This window comes from Labrus mixtus, chromosome 13 (assembly GCF_963584025.1).
Source record: "Labrus mixtus chromosome 13, fLabMix1.1, whole genome shotgun sequence".
Taxonomy (NCBI): Eukaryota; Metazoa; Chordata; class Actinopteri; order Labriformes; family Labridae; genus Labrus; species Labrus mixtus.
Window position 1 is genome coordinate 657,039 of NC_083624.1, and position 21,023 is coordinate 678,061.

The window sequence follows — 21,023 nt, forward strand, 5'->3', positions numbered from 1 at the left end:
AGTTAAAGTTGTGACGGATGTGACGTAAGCAGTTTGGAGTCCGATATTGATGGAAGCTACACAGTTTTTTGACCGTGCGTTAAACTTGTATTTTACTTTGAAGTTTTTTCAGTAAACCTTTTAAAACGAAGGAAAGTTGTCCTGTCTTTTCGCTCGCGTTGCAAATACTGTGAGTTGACCCCAAAAAGTGGTACAGAGGACGAAGAAAGAGACGGAGTGCCTCTACAGTCTTTATCACCACTTGATGGCAGTGTTGATAAAAACACACAGAGTGATTTATACTACACACAGTCTATATTCATTTCATCTGAGTATTGCTCCATTCTGTTTTTGCATTCTGTTCAATGTGAAATCAACAATGTATTTGTGTTGTACATTTTAGGTATATTTACATGTATTTATGTATGTATTTTTTAAGGTTAAGAAATCTTGTTATTGTTTCTGATTAATATTTGATTTATTCATTCATTCATTCAACTTTTATTTAATCTTGAGGAATCATTGAGGGCATGCACTGCTTTGCAATGATGTTGATTTAAAGTTCCAATTTATACAATTTAAGTTAAAATCTGACATTGTTCTGCTAAAGGTTTAAACATATTGATTGACAGTAGTTGAAAGTGACAATGTGACACAAAATGAACACACATGAATACTTCATCATGACTCCCCTTGACTTTTCCTTTTCAGTCTTTCTATCAGCAACAGAAGCCTGTGTCACTGACAGTCTGCAGGCATCACTCTGTGTATGTGTGTGTAGGACTTCATGAGGGTCACACTGCCATGATGTGACACTCCCAGAGGTAAAACACACTCCTCTGTGAGGAGCCCCTGGCCGACATCCCAGCACATCACTGTGGAGATGACTTGGTTTTTGTTATCTCGTCCACCGGTGATGAAGAGTTTGTTGTTGCAGGCGGCGATGGCACAGCTCGCTCTCTCCCCGAGACGGGTCACAAGAGACCACGAGTCTGACACAGGTGAGTAGCAATACATGGCATTCATGGCACCACCTGGGAGAGACACAGAAACTATCACAATATAATAATAATAATAACATAATAGACCTGAACTGGCCACAACACAATCCTAACAGCTTGCATTATTCATTATTTATTGTTAATTATCTATTTATAAAAACAAAGGACAAATCCAAAACAACATAACTGCTGCTACCTTTTTTTATTTTTTTTATTGCTGCTGCTATTTTATTATTTTATTATGAATCTGTACCGGTATATTTTATTTAGACATGTCTATTGCTGCTACTGTGTACAGTATATTATTTGTATATAACTTTTATTTTATTCTTTGTATCTGTGTGCTGTTCTATCCTTTAGTGTTACCTGCTGCTGGAATCTGAAATTCCTGAGGGAACCTTCCCAAGGGATTAATAAAGTTCCTATCTATCTATCTATCATCTATCTAACAAATATACATGCAAATCCATTTCTTACACAACATGTAAAACATAAAATCAACATTCTGAGGAGACTTTTTGAGACAATGCTTTGAGGTAATCTTGAAGCCAGTTAAAAGCTTGGGGCGTTGGTACAACTCAAGCCTCAAGGACTCTGACCAAAGCGAAAAACTGAGGGAAGAAACCATCAATGGCCTTGTAAACATAGACAAGACCCTGCTTCCTGGCAGGTTGAAACTGTGGTGCCTCCAGTTTGGATTGCTCCCCCGTCTAATGTGGCCTCTGAAAGTTTATGAGGTTCCTGTCACCAAAGTAGAGAAGCTAGAGAGAACAGTCAGTTCATACATCAAGAAATGGCTTGGACTCCCGCATTGTCTCAGCAATATCGGCTTGTATGGAATTGGCGCGCTGGAACTGCCGGTCACAAGCCTGGCTGAGGAGTACAAATGCACCAAGGTAAGACTGGACATGACCCTGACTAAATCCCAAGACTCCACAATACGAGCGGCAACAGGGAGGAAGTGGACCCCAACTGAGGCTGTACAACAGGCAAAGTCAGCTCTCAGGCATGGGGACATTGTAGGCCAGATGCAGCATGGAAGAGGTGGTCTTGGTCTCGGAACAAGCAGACCTACATGGCACAAAGCAACACTCGGCCAGAGAAGAAAGCTTGTTGTAGCAGAGGTGCGTCACCAGGAAGAGGCAAAAAGATGTGCAATGGCCATCTCACAGGCCAAACAGGGCCAATGGATGAGATGGGAAAATCTGGAGCATCGAAAAATCACATGGAGGGATGTTTGGGAGATGGAAGGAAGCAGACTTAGTTTCATCATTAGAGCCACCAATGATGTCCTTCCCACTCCTAAGAATCTAAGCCAGTGGGTTGGAGAAGACCCAGCATGTCCACTCTGCCAAACACCAGCAACCCTAAGACATATCCTCACCGGCTGCAGAACAAGCCTCACCCAAGGACGGTATACCTGGAGGCACAACCAGGTCCTCTGGTAACTGGCTCTAATCCTAGAAGGGAGGAGGGCTACCACCAATGCACTCTCTCCCCCAACCTCTGGCTTCAATTACACTACTACCTTCGTACCAGCAGGACAAGACCGAAGGAATCCAACCGTGAGAAGGGAAGCATGCCTATTGGATGCATCCAGGGATTGGAAATGGATTGCAAGTTGATCTTGACCAGAAACTTGTTTTTCCACCAGAAATTGTTGCAACCAATATCAGGCCGGATTTGATTATGTGGTCAGCCTCACAAAAGTCCCTATATATTGTGGATTGGGAGGCTGCAGTTGGGGAAGCATATGAATGCAAGAGGCTGAAATATTCAGTTATGGCAGGCGAGGCAGTACAACGAGGCTGGAGAACGCAAGTACTCCCTGTGGAGATTGGCTGCAGAGGCTTTGTTGCAACATCTTCCACCAGGCTACTGAAAGGGATGGGAGCCCTCCGACGAGCCATCAGGTTGCTGTCAGAGGCTGCAGAACGAAGCAGCAATTGGATCTGGCTGAAAAGAAAGGATCCCAACTGGGCTGCAAGATGACCATAAACATACAGGAGGGGTAAAAGCAGAGGGGGGTGCACCTGGGACGCCAGGTGTTGCCGTTGAGCCCTCTGGAGATGTCACGGGCCTATCAATGAAACATCAAGGAAGGAGGGTGCCCACCTGATGACCCCAATGAAGTGATTACCCCCCCCCCCCCCCATTCAAGACATCAAGACTCAATAAAGTGCCGATTACTGTAAGAGGGATTGTAACATCAAGTCCTATGAGCTCAACTGCTTTTGAAATGATTAGTTTTATTTATTTATTTCTATTTTTAGGCTATTTGTGCTTTTTATAAGATCGGACGGTGAAGAGAGAGTGGGGTACATTTTGAGGATCTGACCTGAGCCCAGAATGGCAGCGGGGACATTGGACTTACAGCAGTATTATTTAGTCGAGTGAACTACTTCTAGTCTTCTAGCAACTCAAAGTGCTTTTACAATAAATGTCACATTCACCCGTGTGAAGAGGCTGCTTTGTAAAGTTCCCCAAATGGAGCTCAGCGTAAGTTCAGACAGGAAGACTGGTTATATTCTTTCACAAATTCATTCATCCTTTCACTTCAACCTAAACTACTTCCTCCGTCTCCCTGCTCTGGTAGAGTTCATTTCAGAGTAATCACAGACGCTCTTTCTATAACAAGTGAATAATAATATCACCACATGTAGCGCCCTCCACCGACAACTCACCAACGATATAGATGCAGTCCTTGAATGTCACTGCGTTGGTACATTTGGTGTCGATGGGAATGGGGGCCCGCAGTTCCCAGCAGTCCGTCCCGGGCTCCCAGCACTGGACCTGATCGGTCGCCAGCTTTCCATTGGGCCCTCCACCAATCACATAGATCCGTCTGTCATAGCTAGCTGCAGCAAAGGAGCTAACAGCTACTGCAAGAGGCGTCACCTGTGAGTGGAGACAAACGGGGGATCTGAAGTTGATGACATTTTATTTTTTATCTAGAGAGGGCGGAGGAGTCGATCACACACCGCTGTGATGAGTTAATATGATGTTTTTTATATATCACTTAACAAAGTCAGTAAATAGGTTCCTATTCACACATACATGGCATTGCCCAACATTAAGATTGATATGTACATAATAATAATATCTTTATTTATATAGCACCTTTAAAAACAAATGTTTACAAAGTGCTGTGACAGACAAATACAGCAACACGACAACAGAACAGAGATCAACAGAGAGGGTAAAATTATATAAATGTAAATAACAGGAATAAGATTCAACAGGCAGGTATGGAGAGGCAGTTCAATACAGTGAAGGAAAGTTAGTTTAAAATCAACCAGGAGAGAAGAAAATTAAAATAGAGGGAGAGTGGGACGACATCACATCACAGGCTGTAAACACAGAATGAAGATACAAAGAAGAGATAAACAGGAGATTGGTTAAATGAATAAAGAAACAGAGAGCTGAAGAGTTAAATGGAGTAGGAATTTAAAAAGACTAAGAGCAGTTAAATTAATACAGGAAGGGATACATTTAAAGGCTAAAACATTTAAAGAAGAGAAAGATAAAAAGGTTAAAATCAATAACATTAATAAAAGGAAGGGATAGATCTTTAAAGGAGAAATCACATAAAGCAAGTTTATAAAAGTGAGTTTAAGAAGTGAACTTGTAGTGGACTTGTTGGCCTGTTTAAATTCAGTTTAATATACATTCTCTGGTGAGCTCTGTTTTGATGGTCAGCCTCTTTCTTTGTTTTTGGCTTCACATGTTCAACAGCCAGTTAAGCCGTCCATCTTTTGGTACCAGTGGCTTACAGACTTTTTCCTTTAAAGCTTTTTACTCAGAATAGCAGTCTGTTGTAGTTGGACACGATGCTCGGGAGAGCAGTGAGAAGCAAACTGTTTAGTGTCCTAATACTGAAACACTGAACTGAAAGACGAGGGGTTAAAACAGAGGCGGGGGATTATTCACTCCAACCATCACCTCTCACAAACATGTCGTCTCTGTTATTAGTAACAGGGAGAATTTGATGTAAAGTCCCTCATTAGCACCACTGTCCTTTTTTTAACCTCCTGAAAGTTTACCTGTGTCCAGCGGTTGTGAAACGGATCGTAGGCCTCGACACTCGCGAGCCTCTGAACACCATCAAAGCCACCGAGCGCGTAAACCTTCCCCCCATGAACGGCCATCTTGTGTCTCCAGCGTGCAGTGATCAGGGGCTCGATCTGGATCCACTTGTCCAGGGCGCCGTTATATTTCCAAACATCATGCTGTGTCTCCTTACCCCCTGAAACAACATCAGAATAAGAACTATTACAAACATCAACATGTCAGTATGTCTCTAATAATGACTTTATTTGATCTTTCTTTATCTTTATATAAAGCCAAACACATAAACATCATCTGTAAAAAAGATGCTAATTCACACAACCCAGTTTGAACTTCACACTTTTTTTTGTCGGACAGTTCAAGTTAGTATGAAGCGAAAGTATCAGTTACAGTTCCTGAGCTGGGAAACACCTAAAACCACAACGCTTGTTGATGCAGATGATATCACGTCTCCTCTGTCAAGTCCAATTGTGACAACTTCAAATGCAAAGAAGCCTAGAAACATCTACAACCACCTGTAAGATGAAAACATGAGAAAAACAACAGAGTAACTTTGCAGATGTGTAACGAGCAGACAGTCGACGATGTTACTTTCACTTCTACAATTCTACAATTCACTTAGCAGACTCTTTTATCCAAAGCGACGTACATCAGAGAGTAAGAACAACACAAGCAAGGATCTAGAAAAAAGGGAACAATGTGAGTAAGAGCAAACGATCAGCTTTGAGTCTGATTGGACACACAGGTGCTGACAGGAAGTGACCAGAGGCAAAGCACAACATTGAGGGCAGTTATTGAGAGCTCTAATCAGTATAGAAACCATCTTATAAGTCGTCGTTATCAAACAAAAACCATCGTCATTACCATCATCATCATCAATAATATGGAGACCATCATCATTAAGTTAGTAGGTATTCATGAAAGAGCTGGGTCTTTAGCTTTTTCTTAAAGGTGCAGAGGGACTCTGCAGATCACATGGAGTTTGGAAGTTCATTCCACCACCGGGGGGCGACAGAGGAGAAGAGTCTAGTCAGAGACTTAGGACCCTGTTGTGAAGGTTGGATCAGACGCCTTTCATTGGCAGAGACTTTTAATGAGGCTCTGTGTGAATACTTGTGACTTTTTCTCACCTGATATGTAAACTTCATTGCGAAAGGTGATGCAAGCAAACTCCACCCATTTTTTGTTTTGGGATTCGTCCTCCATCTCTGTGAACGGCAGCCGTGCGACCTCCAGCCTGCTGCGCCTGAGGGGGTCCAGACAGGTGACGGTGGAGATGAAGCGTTCGTCTTTAGTGCAGCCTCCGATTATCAGAAACACCTCGGATAGAAAGTGCTGAACCCGGGGTTTGGTGCGTTCAGAGACCACCTGTAAACATGGAACAAAAAACAACATACTTTAAAGTCTTTATAAGTGATTTTTAACACTTAAATGTATAAATCAAGTATCTCCTCTGAAAATAACTCTGTGAGTCATGACTGTCTACAATGGGTGTAACACCCGAGTCCCACTGTCTGTGATGTTTTCAGAGTTTTCAGAGTCCTATCTTCACTTTGTTTACATCGCCCGGACGGCCGGCTGACTCCTCCCCTCGTGTATAAAAGTTGTTTAATTGAGGGACTAGAGAAAAGAAGAATAACATACTGTACTCACTGCTTAACTGTGTTTCTAGATCACGCTCATTTCAGGTAAATTTACATGCAGTGTGAAGATACGAGCACAATAAAGATCGCTAGCATTAGCATGCTTATTTTACTTCCCTGTGTACTGACCTCCCTGCCACACAGGTGATACATGCGGGCCTCTTGCAACAAATGGAAAGCCTCGCTGCAGCCTCGGATCAGTTCATCCGACTCCACTTTTTCCACAAAGTACGCAGGCTCCAGTAACGGCAGTCGCACATGTAGGAGCAACCGGGCCAAAAGAGGAGCGCGCTCGTCCTGCCGGGCTCTCACCCAGCGCATGAGGGCCTCCAACACGCTCTCCTCACGCTTCACATCCAGGTCGTCCCTCTGCAGGACGCTCTCCAGAGACTCAGCGGGCAGCTCCAGGAAGTCCTGCTGCTCGATCACCTGGGAGAACTGAGACGCGATGTAGTCCTGAGCCCTGGACTTCAGGGACGGCAGGGCGTGGCTCTCGGCGAGATTCAGGATTCCAACGCAGCTCTCGAGTTGCAGAGACCGGCTCAGAAAGGAAGCACACGCGTCCACCACACGCATGAACTACAGGACACAGGGTGAGAATGTGAAACAATAATATTACTGTGGAGCTGGAAACTGAGTCAGCACTCTTCTGTGTTTTAAATACTATCATTGATCATCAGATGAAACTAACTTGATTAGCTGTAGCTTAAACAGAAGTAAGCAGAAAGTGAAAAGTCTGTTTTTAAAACAAACAAGAAGCAATTTTACTGTCACAATAAAATCAATGTGGAGATATGAAACGATGTGTTTACAGGAGCTGACGTTTAAACTTGAGCAAAAACATCTGAAGACACTGTGTCGAGAAATCCCGTCAGTACTGAGATGATGATGACGATGATGATGATTATTATTATTATTATTAGAGTCGTCTGTTAGACCCCAGAGCTACAATTCACTTATCAGACTCTTTTATCCAAAGCGACATACATCAGAGAGTAAGAACAACACAAACAAGGATCTAGAAAAAAGGGAACAATGTCAGTAAGAGCAAACGATCAGCTTTGAGTCTGATTGGACACACAGGTGCTGACAGGAAGTGACCAGAGGCAAAGCACAACATTGAGGGCAGTTCTTGAGAGCTCTAATCAGTATAGAAACCATCTTATAAGTCGTCGTTATCAAACAAAAACCATCGTCATTACCATCATCATCATCAATAATATGGAGACCATCATTAAGTTAGTAGGTATTCATGAAAGAGCTGGGTCTTTAGCTTTTTCTTAAAGGTGCAGAGGGACTCTGCAGATCACATGGAGTTCTAAGCTCTAAGATTAAATGTCTAACTGTTTAAAGACTGAACACAAGAGGACAGGGCTTTAAGAAAAGTGTGTGATAAGACTACATTTGTAGCCGTTCTTTTTGTTTTTACAGTTTTTGCTCTTTACTACTAGCAGAAGTTAATGCTTCTGTTACTACTATTCTCAGTGGAGCTCAATAATCACTTTTCCACACTCATCACAAAAAACACTCTAGTGGACATTCTGTTCTTTGCTTTTTGTCTTAACACATCTTTAAAACTATAAAAGATGCGGTCCCAACTGAAACCCCCCAAAAACAGTACTAGATGAACATTTGACTTTTCTTTTACGTTGGCATTCTGTATTTGATTAATTATTAAAGCATCATTCCATTAGTTTAAAGGGGCACTACTGGATGTAGATTTGGTAGTGACATTTGGAAGTTGGAGAAGTGAAACATCTCTTTGATATATTGTGAATTAAATACACAAACTTTATTCAAAGGTAAAAATGGGTCCCTGAAAACTGTTTGGAGCTAAAAAGCGACCGGGAGAAAAACGGTTTCACTGCCGCGGCCCCCCCACTATAACTTCTCACGAAGCATTTTATCTTCAAACAGGGTTACAGGGACCAAATGTTCCTCTGAGGACAGTTTGAACATGTACCACAGAATCTGTGAATTTATCAACATTCACATTTCTCCACCAGAACTCCACACTGCACCTTTAATAAATAAGTTTGTAACTCTCTTTACATCATCTGTATACTGAGCATAAAGCTAGCCTCATGCATATCCTGAAACCCAACCAGAAATGGTAGTCTGCTCGTAGATCTAACCTCAATCCTAAACTGTGTAGCAGTTGAAGAAGTGCAACCAATCACAGAGCTTGATTTTTTTTTTTTTTTTTAATCTTTCAAATCTAAACCTTAAACTGTTTGTCACATAATTAGAAGTTTAACAACACAAACACCTGCTTCAGCTGCTGTTTGGCACAGCTGTGTAGTTAATTTAAGCCGTATGGAAAACTGATCCTGAGTGTAAACAACCGGATGACTTTCACTTCCCTTTTCAGAGAGACCCGTCTCATACACGCTGACATGTTTGTTCCACTGGACGGGGAAATGTTAGATTTTTAAATAAAATTTAACATGACGGTTCGAAGTGTCGACAAAAATAATCACTCGTACTTTTTGTTGATCTCTTTGCCTTCATGACATGTAGATTTAAATAAATCTGTGTTTTTCATTCTTAATGATTCTGATTCTGCAACAGAGCGGCTCTGAACATGTCTTTGATGCACCAGTTGTGTCATCTGACGTGTAATAATTCACAATGCCATGAATAATAAAAATATCATGATTGTCTATAAATTACAGGAAACGCAAACTTGCTGTTCAGCGAGAATGTATGACTCAAAATCGGGATGTCTGTCTTTTATACTCACTGATGAATCACACGATCACAATTAAAAAACAAATAATCTTAACAAATCGGCTACTAGGACATCATGGTTTTATGACACTTTAGTCTTTGAACTTGTGTAGCAACAAACTTAAATCAGATATTTTCATAATTAAGTGAACCCTATACAGAACCGTTTTCCTACATTTAGAAAATAAAAGATAAACTTTATTGATCCCCCATGGGGGACATTTTTTTTTGTAACAACAGCTCAAGAAACAGGAATATAATTATCAAAAATAACAAGAAGTTAAAAATCAAACATATGAACATCAGTTAAATAAAGGGAGAAGAAATACAATAATAGAATAATACTAGGTATAATTTTTTATATTAATATTTTCATTGTTGTTTCTAATGTGCTCAAGATTTAGAAGGAACTCTTTTTTGTATCGTCACAGGATATAACAAAGTGAACTCATCTATTTTCAGTTTGACTGAAGTCATTTTTACCTGGAACTGACTGGCAGCTTCTAGTATTTTCTGCACATTGGAGTGTGTCAGGAGGGCTCTGCTGGTGTAGGTGTACTCCAGAAGAGAGCGCATGGTCCCACTGTCCACTCCTTTTATATCCACACTCTCCTCATGGCTCTCCCTCAGGCCGCTGCAAAACATCGCCCTATACACACACAAAAAAGTATTAAATCAACAGCAGAAATAAGAAAGAAATTTAAAAAAAGGAAGTACTTTGAAAAGCCGTTTCACCTGAAGTACTGACTGGCTGCAGCGAGTATGGCTCGGTGGCAGGGGAAGTCGTGTCCCTGAACACACAGCACAACATCAGTGAGTTCTCTGTTCACTCTGAGGGTCTCCATGCCTCTCTGCAGCTCCACAGGGAGACCGCCATCCTCCCAGCTCAACTCGCTCGAGGCCGTCTGGTCGTCTTTCTCCTCCTCCGGCCTGGAGTCGTTTCCAAGAAGAGGCAGGGGACAGTCTGTGGTCCTCTCCAGTGACTCACTCATCTCTTTACAACCAGAAACTCTTCAGATATACTCGCTCTCTTTTCAGAAGAACAGCGTGCCGAGTTACTTTTGGTGCCACCTGCACCAGAACGAGGCTCCCTGTGGTTTACGCTCAGTTCTGTCGCTGTGAGATGTGGATCTGTGTTTTTTTTTCCTGTGCTCTTCATACTTCCTATTCCTGTGCAGAGAGGAACATACGTATGAAGCAACACTGGTTTCTAGATACTTCCTCTTCTTTTGCGGCGTTCATTTCTCCTGAGTTTATATTTTTTCCCTCTTAAGCAGAACCATTAGTCTCCAGCACATGCTCTCCTACAGAAAAAAGAATAACACTCAGCATCTTATCAAAAACTGAATTTAGTTGTGAGTCCATAAATCTGCACTCCAATTGAAACCATTCTTGCTTAATAGTCTCGGATCACTTTCTTATTCAGACATGTAAGTGTGAATAAGTGATGATAATCTTGAGATAGTGACTGGTAGGTTGTCAGTTTGTCCCTGAACCTGCAGGACAATTCCTACTGATGTGACCTCTTGACCCTCTTGGCCTCCTGTCTCAGATTGTTTCATTAAAAACTTAAAACTACGACAGTATGGGGAAAAAACAAACAACAGCAACTTTTTTGCAGCTTTTTTTTGGGCACATTTTCAATAAAACACAATACAACGTGCATACAGTCAATAAATATGAATGAAGTTGATTATTTGTTCTGTAGTAAGAATATTGTGTTCCTATATTTATTATCTATAAGACAGTTGCATAACTACTTAATTGTTGTGACATTTTCACCTACACTTTAATAAATACAATTATGTCCATTGTTTTATTTTACACAATTATAATCTCCTGTACTTTAATATACAGTACATCATTATTGCATAATTTAAAATGATTACGTCATGTATTACGTTGAATATTCACGCAGACATAGCTGGGTTGTTAGCACAAAAAGTTCACCATTTTTTTTGCAGCCAGATTTGCAATGATGGATTTCTTTGTCAGATTTCTATATTAAAGTGTAAAGTGTTATATAGACTATGTTTTTGTGATTCATGCTAATTGGGATGACTCTTTTTTTACCTCTCAGTCGGCCTCACTGCTGCTGTAATGTTAAGTGTCCTCGGGGACAAATAAAGTCTTATCTTATCCCATCTTATCTTCCCTCCATCATCCCTTTCAAAATAAAAAGACAACACAACACGAGACAAAAATAGATATAAAGAATCAAAGCAACGATTTGACCTCCCTCTGTCCTGACAAACACCACACATATTTTCAAGCTGTTGCTAACTGATTCATCTTAGCAGTGGAGTAGGAACTGAAACATGAATAGGCCAATGAAAATCACATCCATGGTGAACATGCATGCTTTTATTTTCTCCACTAAGAGGCGCTGTTGCCTCATTGCTGTGCAGAGAAATTCTGCCGTGAGTCCAAACTCTCTCCTGCTTCAAAGTTTGACCACAACAATGGACCCGAGCTGATCTCCTCCCCCCCCCCCCCCCCCCAGCCATGCAATCCAACCATAGGCTCCCCATTTCGCATATTCCAGCCTACTCGTTACTTTCATAATGATGGAGGGAGATTTTAGTTTTAATAACTAAAATGAATGAATCCAGATGTTACAGATTATTTTTTGAAAATAGAAGAATTCGTCACAGGGGAAAATAAGTTCTAGACATGGACGATTATTGAAGATGTTGAAAGAGTGTGTCATGTGACCACAGCAGACAACATCACTTTATGTCACTACTTCATTATTTCATGTAGACCTCAGAGGTTTCTGTCTCCTTACTTTTTACTCATTACTTCTCCAAAAATGTATTTTTTGTGAGTTTATTTTTCGAAATAATTGTGTATCATATTTACGCTGACAAACCAAATTATATTATGAACGAGGACAATATGATTGTATTTTTTTTTTTTTTTTTTTTTTTTTTTTTTACAACGGAGAGCCTCTAAATCTAAACCCAATCACATCGATGATAGATCTGTATGGAACTTTTGTTAGTTGTCTTTTTTTATGTGAATGTGCTTAATGTGAATATATGTAAATGACAGTATAGCTCATAAGTGTTGAGGTGTGATAATAAGTTTGCATTCATGCAGGAAATATGTCAGACTTCCTCTTGATGAAACTACAGGAAGCAGAAACCACTTGTTTTTTATATTCTGTCTGGCACATAAAGGCTGCCTGAGAGCTTTATGGTCTGCTCTGCTGTGAACACTGTCACATCTGAAGCAGGTTCAGGATGAGGAGGTCCCTGCAGTCCCTTTTGAGGGCCAATTTATTCTTCTATCTTGGACTTTTCCTGCACTGTGGTGAGTGGTACATTAAATTACTGCAGATGGATTGCATTGAGCAGGTGAATGACTCTGCAACAATGACTCTGACTCTGTACTCATGTTGCTCAATTCAGGCTATATTTTGGTTTAAAGAGAGTTAATGGGTGAAACCAACCGCCTTTGTGTTGCTCCAGGATTTGATGATCTTGCTTTTTCTATGTCAGTCTATTCAATCACAAGGAAGTGTATAAAAAGGACTTGATTTTTCAAGTTTTATTAGATAAATCAAAATACTATCTTCTGTTTCAATAACTTTAAAAAAAATGTATAACATGTCAGATTTTTTGCAGAGCCTTTGAGTGATTAAATGTGATTTAAAATGGATTGTTCACATATGTTATTATTACATAATTGCTTCTTTTCTTTTGGGAGTAAATCAATAGTTCTACTTTAACAGACTTTTTCACTTTATTCACAATCAGAATCCTCATGGATGCTGAAAATTAAATGAATGCACTGTGAAAAGTGTCTTTTGCTCTCATTGTTGCCATTCATTTGGTATCAAACAGAGGTTTGCTTTACAACCTGAAATATTGAAACACATTTTAGTCCCTTTAGAGTGTAGAATCTTTATTCATTTGAATGGAAACGTAAAGTTGCCATTTTAATTTGACTGTGTTTTACTTGTTTTTTTTGTTCACTCAGGAGAAGCCAGAGTGAACACTGAAGTACCGATTGGACCTCTGTATCGTGTGGTCGGCTCAAAGCTCTCCATCTCCTGCAATGTTAGCGGCTTCAACAACGCCAACACCAAGAAACACTTTGAATTCCGCGTTAATAAGCCCGGGAAACCAATGTCGGAGAACATCGTAAGCTCCAGCAGGCCAGGCTTCAGCTATTCCTCGTATAAGCGTCGTCTCGAGGAAAAGGTAATCGCTCTGACACATGTGTCTCCAAACTCCGTCCTGTTTGAGATACACAGCCTGCAGAAGAGTGATGAAGGGGATTATGAGTGCTCTGTGCTCAATGCAGAAGCGAGTTATGATGGAGCCTACAGCGCGTCGACATCAGTGAAAGGTACCCAGTCTCCATTTTCATTTCATTTTTCATTTTTCATTTTTCATTTTTCATTTTTCATTTTCATTTTTCATTTTTCATTTTTCATTTTCATTTTTTAAATATGTTCCGTACATTTCAAAACACACAACAGAAAAAACACACTTCATCCCATGTACGAGAAGGAGCAGGGAGAAGAATAAATCTTGTTTTGCCTGCCCCCTTACACAAAAAGCAAACAATAAATGTCTGGATGGTCTGTCCAATTACAATCAATGAATAAATATCAACATAAAACAAATCTGACAATTCAGTCTTCACTTCCTCAGAAATAAGAAAGAAAACACACAAAACACACAAACTGCCAATTTCAGACAGTCTGATAACTTTGATCTTAAACATTTTCTTAAACTGAAATATCTGAACACAACCCTTCAAATCATTATTTAAAGAATTCCACAATTTAATTCCAATGACAGAAATACACTTCTGTTGTAAAGTCTTTCTATGTGATTTTTCACACTTAAATATATAAATCAAGTATCTCCTCTGAAAATAACTCTGTGAGTCATGACTGTCTACAATGGGTGTAACACCCGAGTCCCACTGTCTGTGATGTTTTCAGAGTTTTCAGAGTCCTATCTTCACTTTGTTTACATCGCCCGGACGGCCGGCTGACTCCTCCCCTCGTGTATAAAAGTTGTTTAATTGAGGGACTAGAGCAAAGAAGAATAACATACTGTACTCACTGCTTAACTGTGTTTCTAGATCACGCTCATTTCAGGTAAATTTACATGCAGTGTGAAGATACGAGCATAATAAAGATCGCTAGCATTAGCATGCTAACACAACAATGCAGCGCGAGTTGTTTTGGTTTCATGCTGGAGCTCAAGGGCGACATCTGCTGGATCAAAAAAATCACATATGAAGACTTTAAAGTTGTCCTTGCAAACTGATGCTTAAAATTAAATGTTCTTCTTTGCTCTTCATCTTCTGAGCTGAAGACATTTTGAAAGACAACCTATTTAATGTTACTGCAATTATGTACGACTTTCATCTCTGTTTTTTCTGTTTCTGCTGTGGCTCCGTAGTGATTGACAACTCCCTGAGTGTTTCATCAGCTGCTTCCACCTCACAGAGTTTTAACGAGGGTGAAGCTTTCACTTCGACGTGCCAAGCCTCCAGCAACACCGTCCAGCACACCCACCTGTCTCTCACCTGGTTTCTGCTCAGAGACGATGACGAGAACGCTCGTCCAATCATTTCTGTGGACAGATATTTCACACTCAGCCCCGGCCAGGGCTTCGAGGGGCGTTACCAAGCTGGACTCATAAGGTTAGATAAGATAGGAGGGGTCGTGTACCGGCTCAGCATGGGTCAGCTCCAGCTGTCAGACAGCGGGAGGGTCTTCTGCCGGGCCCAGGAGTGGATCCAGGATCCTGACCGCTCCTGGTACTCCATCACACAGAAGAACGCAGAGGAAACCGTCTTACATGTGGAAGCGAGAGGTTAGAAGCAGCAGCACTTTAAATGTTTATGTTTGACACCTTTCCTCTGTGGCTTCTTCACAGGATATGTCTTTGTCGCTCTGTTGTTTATTTTCAGAGGTGGTTCCAGACACGTCGCCTCTGTTGGTGAGAATCTCTCTGCAGCCTGCAGCGCTGCAGGTCGGCCAGACGCTGTCGATAAACTGCAACGTAAACAAACAGAGCTCAGAGGAAAGCTTCTTCTCTGTGGCCTGGTCCAGAGGGGGTGTCGAGCTGGCACGCGTCGGCCCGACGGGCGTCCTCTCCGTGGGGCACGAGTACAGCGTGCGAGAGGAGGAGCTCAGAGTGGCCCGCATCAGCGACAGCGACTTCCGTCTCAGACTGCAGCCGGTCAGAATCGAGGACCAGGGAGAGTACATCTGCAGAGCGTGGCCTCAGAAAAGAGGACAAGATGGTGCTTTTATACAAGGAGCTGCTCAGGACTCCGTTCCACAGAGGATGACTATCTCAGCCACAGGTCAGTCAGAGAGGGAACCCTTCAAATAAAAACGTTTCTATTATTATTGTCTCAAACCCCCCCCCACTACGCTCTGCCAATGAAAGGCGTCTGATCCAACCTTCACAACAGGGTCCTAAGTCTCTAACTAGACTCTTCTCCTCTGTCGCCCCCCGGTGGTGGAATGAACTTCCAAACTCCATGTGATCTGCAGAGTCCCTCTGCACCTTTAAGAAAAAGCTAAAGACCCAGCTCTTTCATGAATACCTACTAACTTAATGATGATGGTCTCCATATTATTGATGATGATGATGGTAATGACGATGGTTTTTGTTTGATAACGACGACTTATAAGATGGTTTCTATACTGATTAGAGCTCTCAAGAACTGCCCTCAATGTTGTGCTTTGCCTCTGGTCACTTCCTGTCAGCACCTGTGTGTCCAATCAGACTCAAAGCTGATCGTTTGCTCTTACTCACATTGTTCCATTTTTCTAGATCCTTGCTTGTGTTGTTCTTACTCTCTGATGTACGTCGCTTTGGATAAAAGAGTCTGATAAGTGAATTGTAGAATTATTATGCTCATGCCTTCTGTCTGTGTCCTCGTGTTTTTACAGAAAGCGGGCTCTCACTGGAAATGCAGAATGACACGAGTGCTAATGAAGGCGATGGACTGAAGCTCACCTGCAGAGTACACGGCTACAAAGGACAGCTCTCCATCACCTGGCAACACAAACCGACGGCCACGTCAAGTGCTACATTCACCACCGTCATCAGCCTGAGTCAGGAGGGCGTAGTGATAGAGAAGTCGGAAAGTCAGAAAATGAAGGCAACGCGTCCAGCAGCCGACACCTTCACCTTAGAGCTGGATGAAGTCAAACCATCGGACTCAGGTGTTTATCAGTGTGCCGTGTCCGAGTGGGAAAACAATCGCAAGACCAACAGCCGCTCACAGACCGCCACGGTGACCGTGGTTCCTGCTGGTAAGATATGTCTCCATCAGAACCAGAATCAGAATCAGAATCAGAATCAGAATCAGAATCTGGGTTTATTGCCAAGTACATTTATACATACAATGAATCTGACTTGGTGTATTGGTGCTAAACAATTAACAAGGAAATAAAGCAGAACTAGAAACAACTTAAATAATACAGAATGAGAAGATATTACAATATATAAAATAGAATTTAAAAATGTTTAAATATAAAATATAAAAAATAAAATCTGTCTTTGTAGGATGAATGATGTAACAAGTTCCTCTCTCCTCGTATGAGAATCTGAAACAAAGGGATGGGATGCAGATGTTGGCCAGTCTGCCAGTTGTTTGTGACCATCTGTTCATGAATCCATCAAACAGTTAAAACCACTGAGGAGTTTAGATCTGCTTATAAAACAGACTGTAGCTGTCGCCTCAACATTACCATCAAAAGCAAATGAGACAATCAGGAAGAACATTTCTTTCTTTCTTTTTTCTGACAACTGGTCGGTTTCCAATGAAGTGATGTACTGCTCAACAGAAGTGCCTTAACCCCTTATTGCACCTCTAACCAAGTTTCACTTTCATTACGCCATTACCATAGACCAGGGCTTCCCAAAGTGTGGGCCGCGGCCCCCTGGTGGGCCGTGTAGGTACTGCAGGTGGGCCGCGAAAAGCCCTCCAAGTTTAAAAATAACAGAAATATCACAATAATGATGATTTACCATGAGTCAACCTTTAAGTGATTAGTGATGACTATTCATGGTTTATTGTTTAGTAAACTTTTGTGTCTATCTTGCCATAACATCATGTTGTCATGTCCAATAATTTACCCTAACTGAAAGTGATAGTTGTAGTCAAAACTTTTATTTTATAACGGGCCCCGGAGTCATTTTGCATAGTAGTTGCAGTTTTAAGTTTTGGAAAGGCTGCCATAGACTGTATATAGATGGACGTACTCTCAGTGATGTCACCTTTTGTTTTTTTGGAGCGTTCTTTTGAAGCCCGTCGATGGCGCTCCACACGTTTGAAATCTTGTCTCACACTAACTTTCAGTCAACCTAGTAACAAGCGAAGAGTTGGAGCTGTGATTACTCATATCCAACCATGAACATCACCTTATTACCAAAAACTCTTATCGTCATAGCAACAACTCAACCCCACAGGTTGGGGCTTGACTCATACATTGCATTAGCATCAGCGTATTATTGGATGACCCAGTGTGTCACAGCACATCGCTGTGCAGCGTTACTGATGTAATGGAGGCACAATGTTCAAACAAGCAGCGAGAGCTTCACATACACAAGATTAATAACGTACCTCCTTTCACACAACCCAAAAACTTACTTCATCAAATGCTGGCCGCTAAAGTTAGCATGCGTTCTACCAGAAAACACTTTTTGGACAACCGCTCTGATCCCTCAGCGGTGCCAACGACACGTTCATCTGCATGCAAGAAAATCTCAAAGTGTTAATGCACTCTGATAAATACTGAGTGCATTAATGCTCCAGAGAGGAGGAACCTTTTTACATTTCAGATCTGCCTCGTGTGCCACCTCGGGTAACAATCTTTAGTCGACACTCAACACTTTAAAAAACCAAAAGGCAGATTGCCATGACATTTAAAGCGTGCTTCAAAGACGAGAAGAGTTTTTGATTTTATTCAGGAAAAACTTTGAGCCCGACTCGTAAAGCTGTAAGAATTCTTCATGATCTTCTTTGCTCTGTTGAACACTTTTGTGTTGTAGGGTTTTATGAATACTGCAGGGTTCACTCCCAGGGTGAAAGGCTTAGAGTTTTGTTAACATGCGTTGGTTAAACTGGCACAAAGACTCTTTGAGTGTCTCTGTGCTTAGTGGTGGATCTAGACCACTTTTACTGAGGGGGCCAAACTGGGGCCAGCTGTTTTGTCAGAGGGGAACAATAAACCCAGGTGAAAAATTGACAAAGATGTTCACTTTAAAAAAAATATATATAATATGCCAAATAGTAGATTGTGATTGTGTGGGGGGTCTCTTCCTTTTGGAGGGGTGGCCACAGGGGGGACCAAGCCCAGTGTTACAGGGGCACTGGCCCCTGTTGGCCCTTGCCTAGAACCGCCCATGTCTGTGCTTATATTTGAATGTTATGATAATGTCAGCACTATCTGACTCTGTCCTGTTCATGTGTAAGTTTTGTTTTCTGACAAAAAAACGCTCATCCTGTTTTCTCTCGTCATATCTTTCACTCACTGTGAATCTTTGAAGATGAAAACAAACAAAGACGCTTTTTCTTCAGTGTGCCGTTAATCTCCTCGTCTTGAGACCTACCCCCGCAGCGACGTTTAAAGAAAGAATCTTCTTCCTGATGGTCTGGTTTGCTGTTTGTGGCTCTTAAAGTCTTTATATGTGATTTTTTGATCCAGCAGATGTCGCCCTTGAGCACCAGCATGAAACCAAAACAACTCGCGCTGCATTGTTGTGTTAGCATGCTAATGCTAGTGATCTTTATTATGCTCGTATCTTCACACTGCATGTAAATTTACCTGAAATGAGCGTGATCTAGAAACACAGTTAAGCAGTGAGTACAGTATGTTATTCTTCTTTTCTCTAGTCCCTCAATTAAACAACTTTTATACTCGAGGGGAGGAGTCAGCCGGCCGTCCGGGCGATGTAAACAAAGTGAAGATAGGACTCTGAAAACTCTGAAAACATCACAGACAGTGGGACTCGGGTGTTACACCCATTGTAGACAGTCATGACTCACAGAGTTATTTTCAGAGGAGATACTTGATTTATATATTTAAATGTGAAACATCACATTTAAAGACTTTAAAGAAACAACAGTGTTCATTTCAGTCTGTTTTTATAAACACTTGAAACAGAGAAGTGCAAAAAAACTTCAGTAATTATTTTCTACTTTGATGTTTCTCTTTTCACAAACTTCTCCTTTTTTTCGTTTTCTGTCTCAGGCTCGTTTGTGAAAGTGAACCTCATAAGTCGCAACAACTTGGTGACCGTAGGAAAAAATGTGATTCTGATGTGCCGGGTCCGAGGCGTACGCGTCCCCATGACGGTGACTTGGAGCTTGCAGCGCGACGCCTCCACCATAGACAACATCCTGACGGTGTACGCCGACGGAGCCATCAGCTGGTCCGCAGACCAGCACCGCTACCAGCTGAACGTCGACAAGACGGGGAACGACTTCACTCATAAACTCCTCATCAGGGGGGCGAGCTCCAGGGAGGCGGGACGGTACCAGTGCAGCGTGTCGTACAACGCGCACAAGACTGAGTCCAACCAGCTGGCTGTGCAGGTGCAGAACCCAGGTACTGCTGAGATCCACGAGGACACTTTGGTTCTTCACATTACATATGACCCAGGGCGGCTGTGGATCAGTGGGCCCCCAGCTGGGCAACATGTCCGATGTGTCCTTGGGCAAGACACTTAACCCTGGATGATACTACATGATGATAATAATAATAATCTTTATTTATAGAGCACAAAGTGCTTTACAACGACAGCAAATATAAAAACAGGCAGGTTATAGAATTATAAAGAATAATTCCTTTTAAAGGAATTCTAAAAAGTGAAAATAGTAACAATTTAAAATCAACAAAAATCAGGAAAGCGATCTCTACCATCAGTGTGTGAATGTGTCGGTGTGACCTGCAGTGTAAAAAACGCTTTGAGTAGTCGGAAGACTAGAAAAGCGTTATAAAAGGTGGTGTCAAAGAGTCAAAGCTCAAATATTTCAGTGTTACTCAGAAACTGCCTTAATGACTGACTTTTGGTTAGAAAAGTAATTGACAGGATTCTTTTGTCTGAACATTTGTAATATTTTTTTTTCTTATAAGCTCAAAGTCCATTTACCCTATGACTAACTTGAATCCTCCTCCTTCTAGTGAGCAGCCTCGCCCTGACCTCATCACCGGCCTTAACGACTTCCATCGACCACGACATCGAAATCCGATGCTCGGTGACCTCTGAACCCTCTGCGTCGACTCGCTACTCCGTCACCTGGCTGCACGAACAAGAGGCAGAGAGGAAGATCATCCTGAGCTCAGACCAGGACGCTAAAGTCGAGTTTGGACTCCAGGTAGACCCGAGCCAGAGGCAGAGGATCGGCGCCAAGCGTTCAAAAGGCCCAAGTTTTGAATTAAGTATCCGGCAGACTCAGATCTCAGACGACGGCGTGTACCTGTGCGAGGTGGCCGAGTGGCTACAAGATCCTCGTGGTGATTGGTACGAGCTCTCATCAGTGTCAAGAGCCACAAATCTAACAGTGATGGAGCCAGGTACATTACTTTATGTCTTTATGTCTTTATTGG

General features: G+C 41.8%; 2 protein-coding genes across 2 annotated transcripts; one reads left to right on the forward strand and one right to left on the reverse strand.

Annotated features, from left to right (window-relative positions):
* Nucleotides 1–464: 464 nt before the first annotated feature.
* Nucleotides 465–10,604, reverse strand: klhl6 (kelch-like family member 6). The gene is made up of 7 exons (XM_061053033.1): nt 10,157–10,604; nt 9,905–10,070; nt 6,821–7,270; nt 6,179–6,416; nt 5,024–5,226; nt 3,665–3,878; nt 465–1,013 (listed from the first exon to the last, which is right to left on the reverse strand). The coding sequence occupies exons 1-7, from the start codon at nt 10,411–10,413 to the stop codon at nt 718–720; spliced, it is 1,824 nt and encodes a 607-aa protein (XP_060909016.1). The 5' UTR covers nt 10,414–10,604; the 3' UTR covers nt 465–717.
* A 1,976-nt stretch (nt 10,605–12,580) lies between these two features.
* On the forward strand, nt 12,581–21,016 carry LOC132986578 (immunoglobulin superfamily member 3-like; the record flags this gene model as incomplete). Its single annotated transcript, XM_061053035.1, has 7 exons — nt 12,581–12,736; nt 13,406–13,777; nt 14,848–15,264; nt 15,362–15,760; nt 16,356–16,721; nt 19,665–20,021; nt 20,598–21,016. Coding segments are annotated over exons 1-7 (2,400 nt in total), but the record flags the coding sequence as incomplete, so codon positions are not given.
* Between the last annotated feature and the right edge of the window lie 7 nt (nt 21,017–21,023).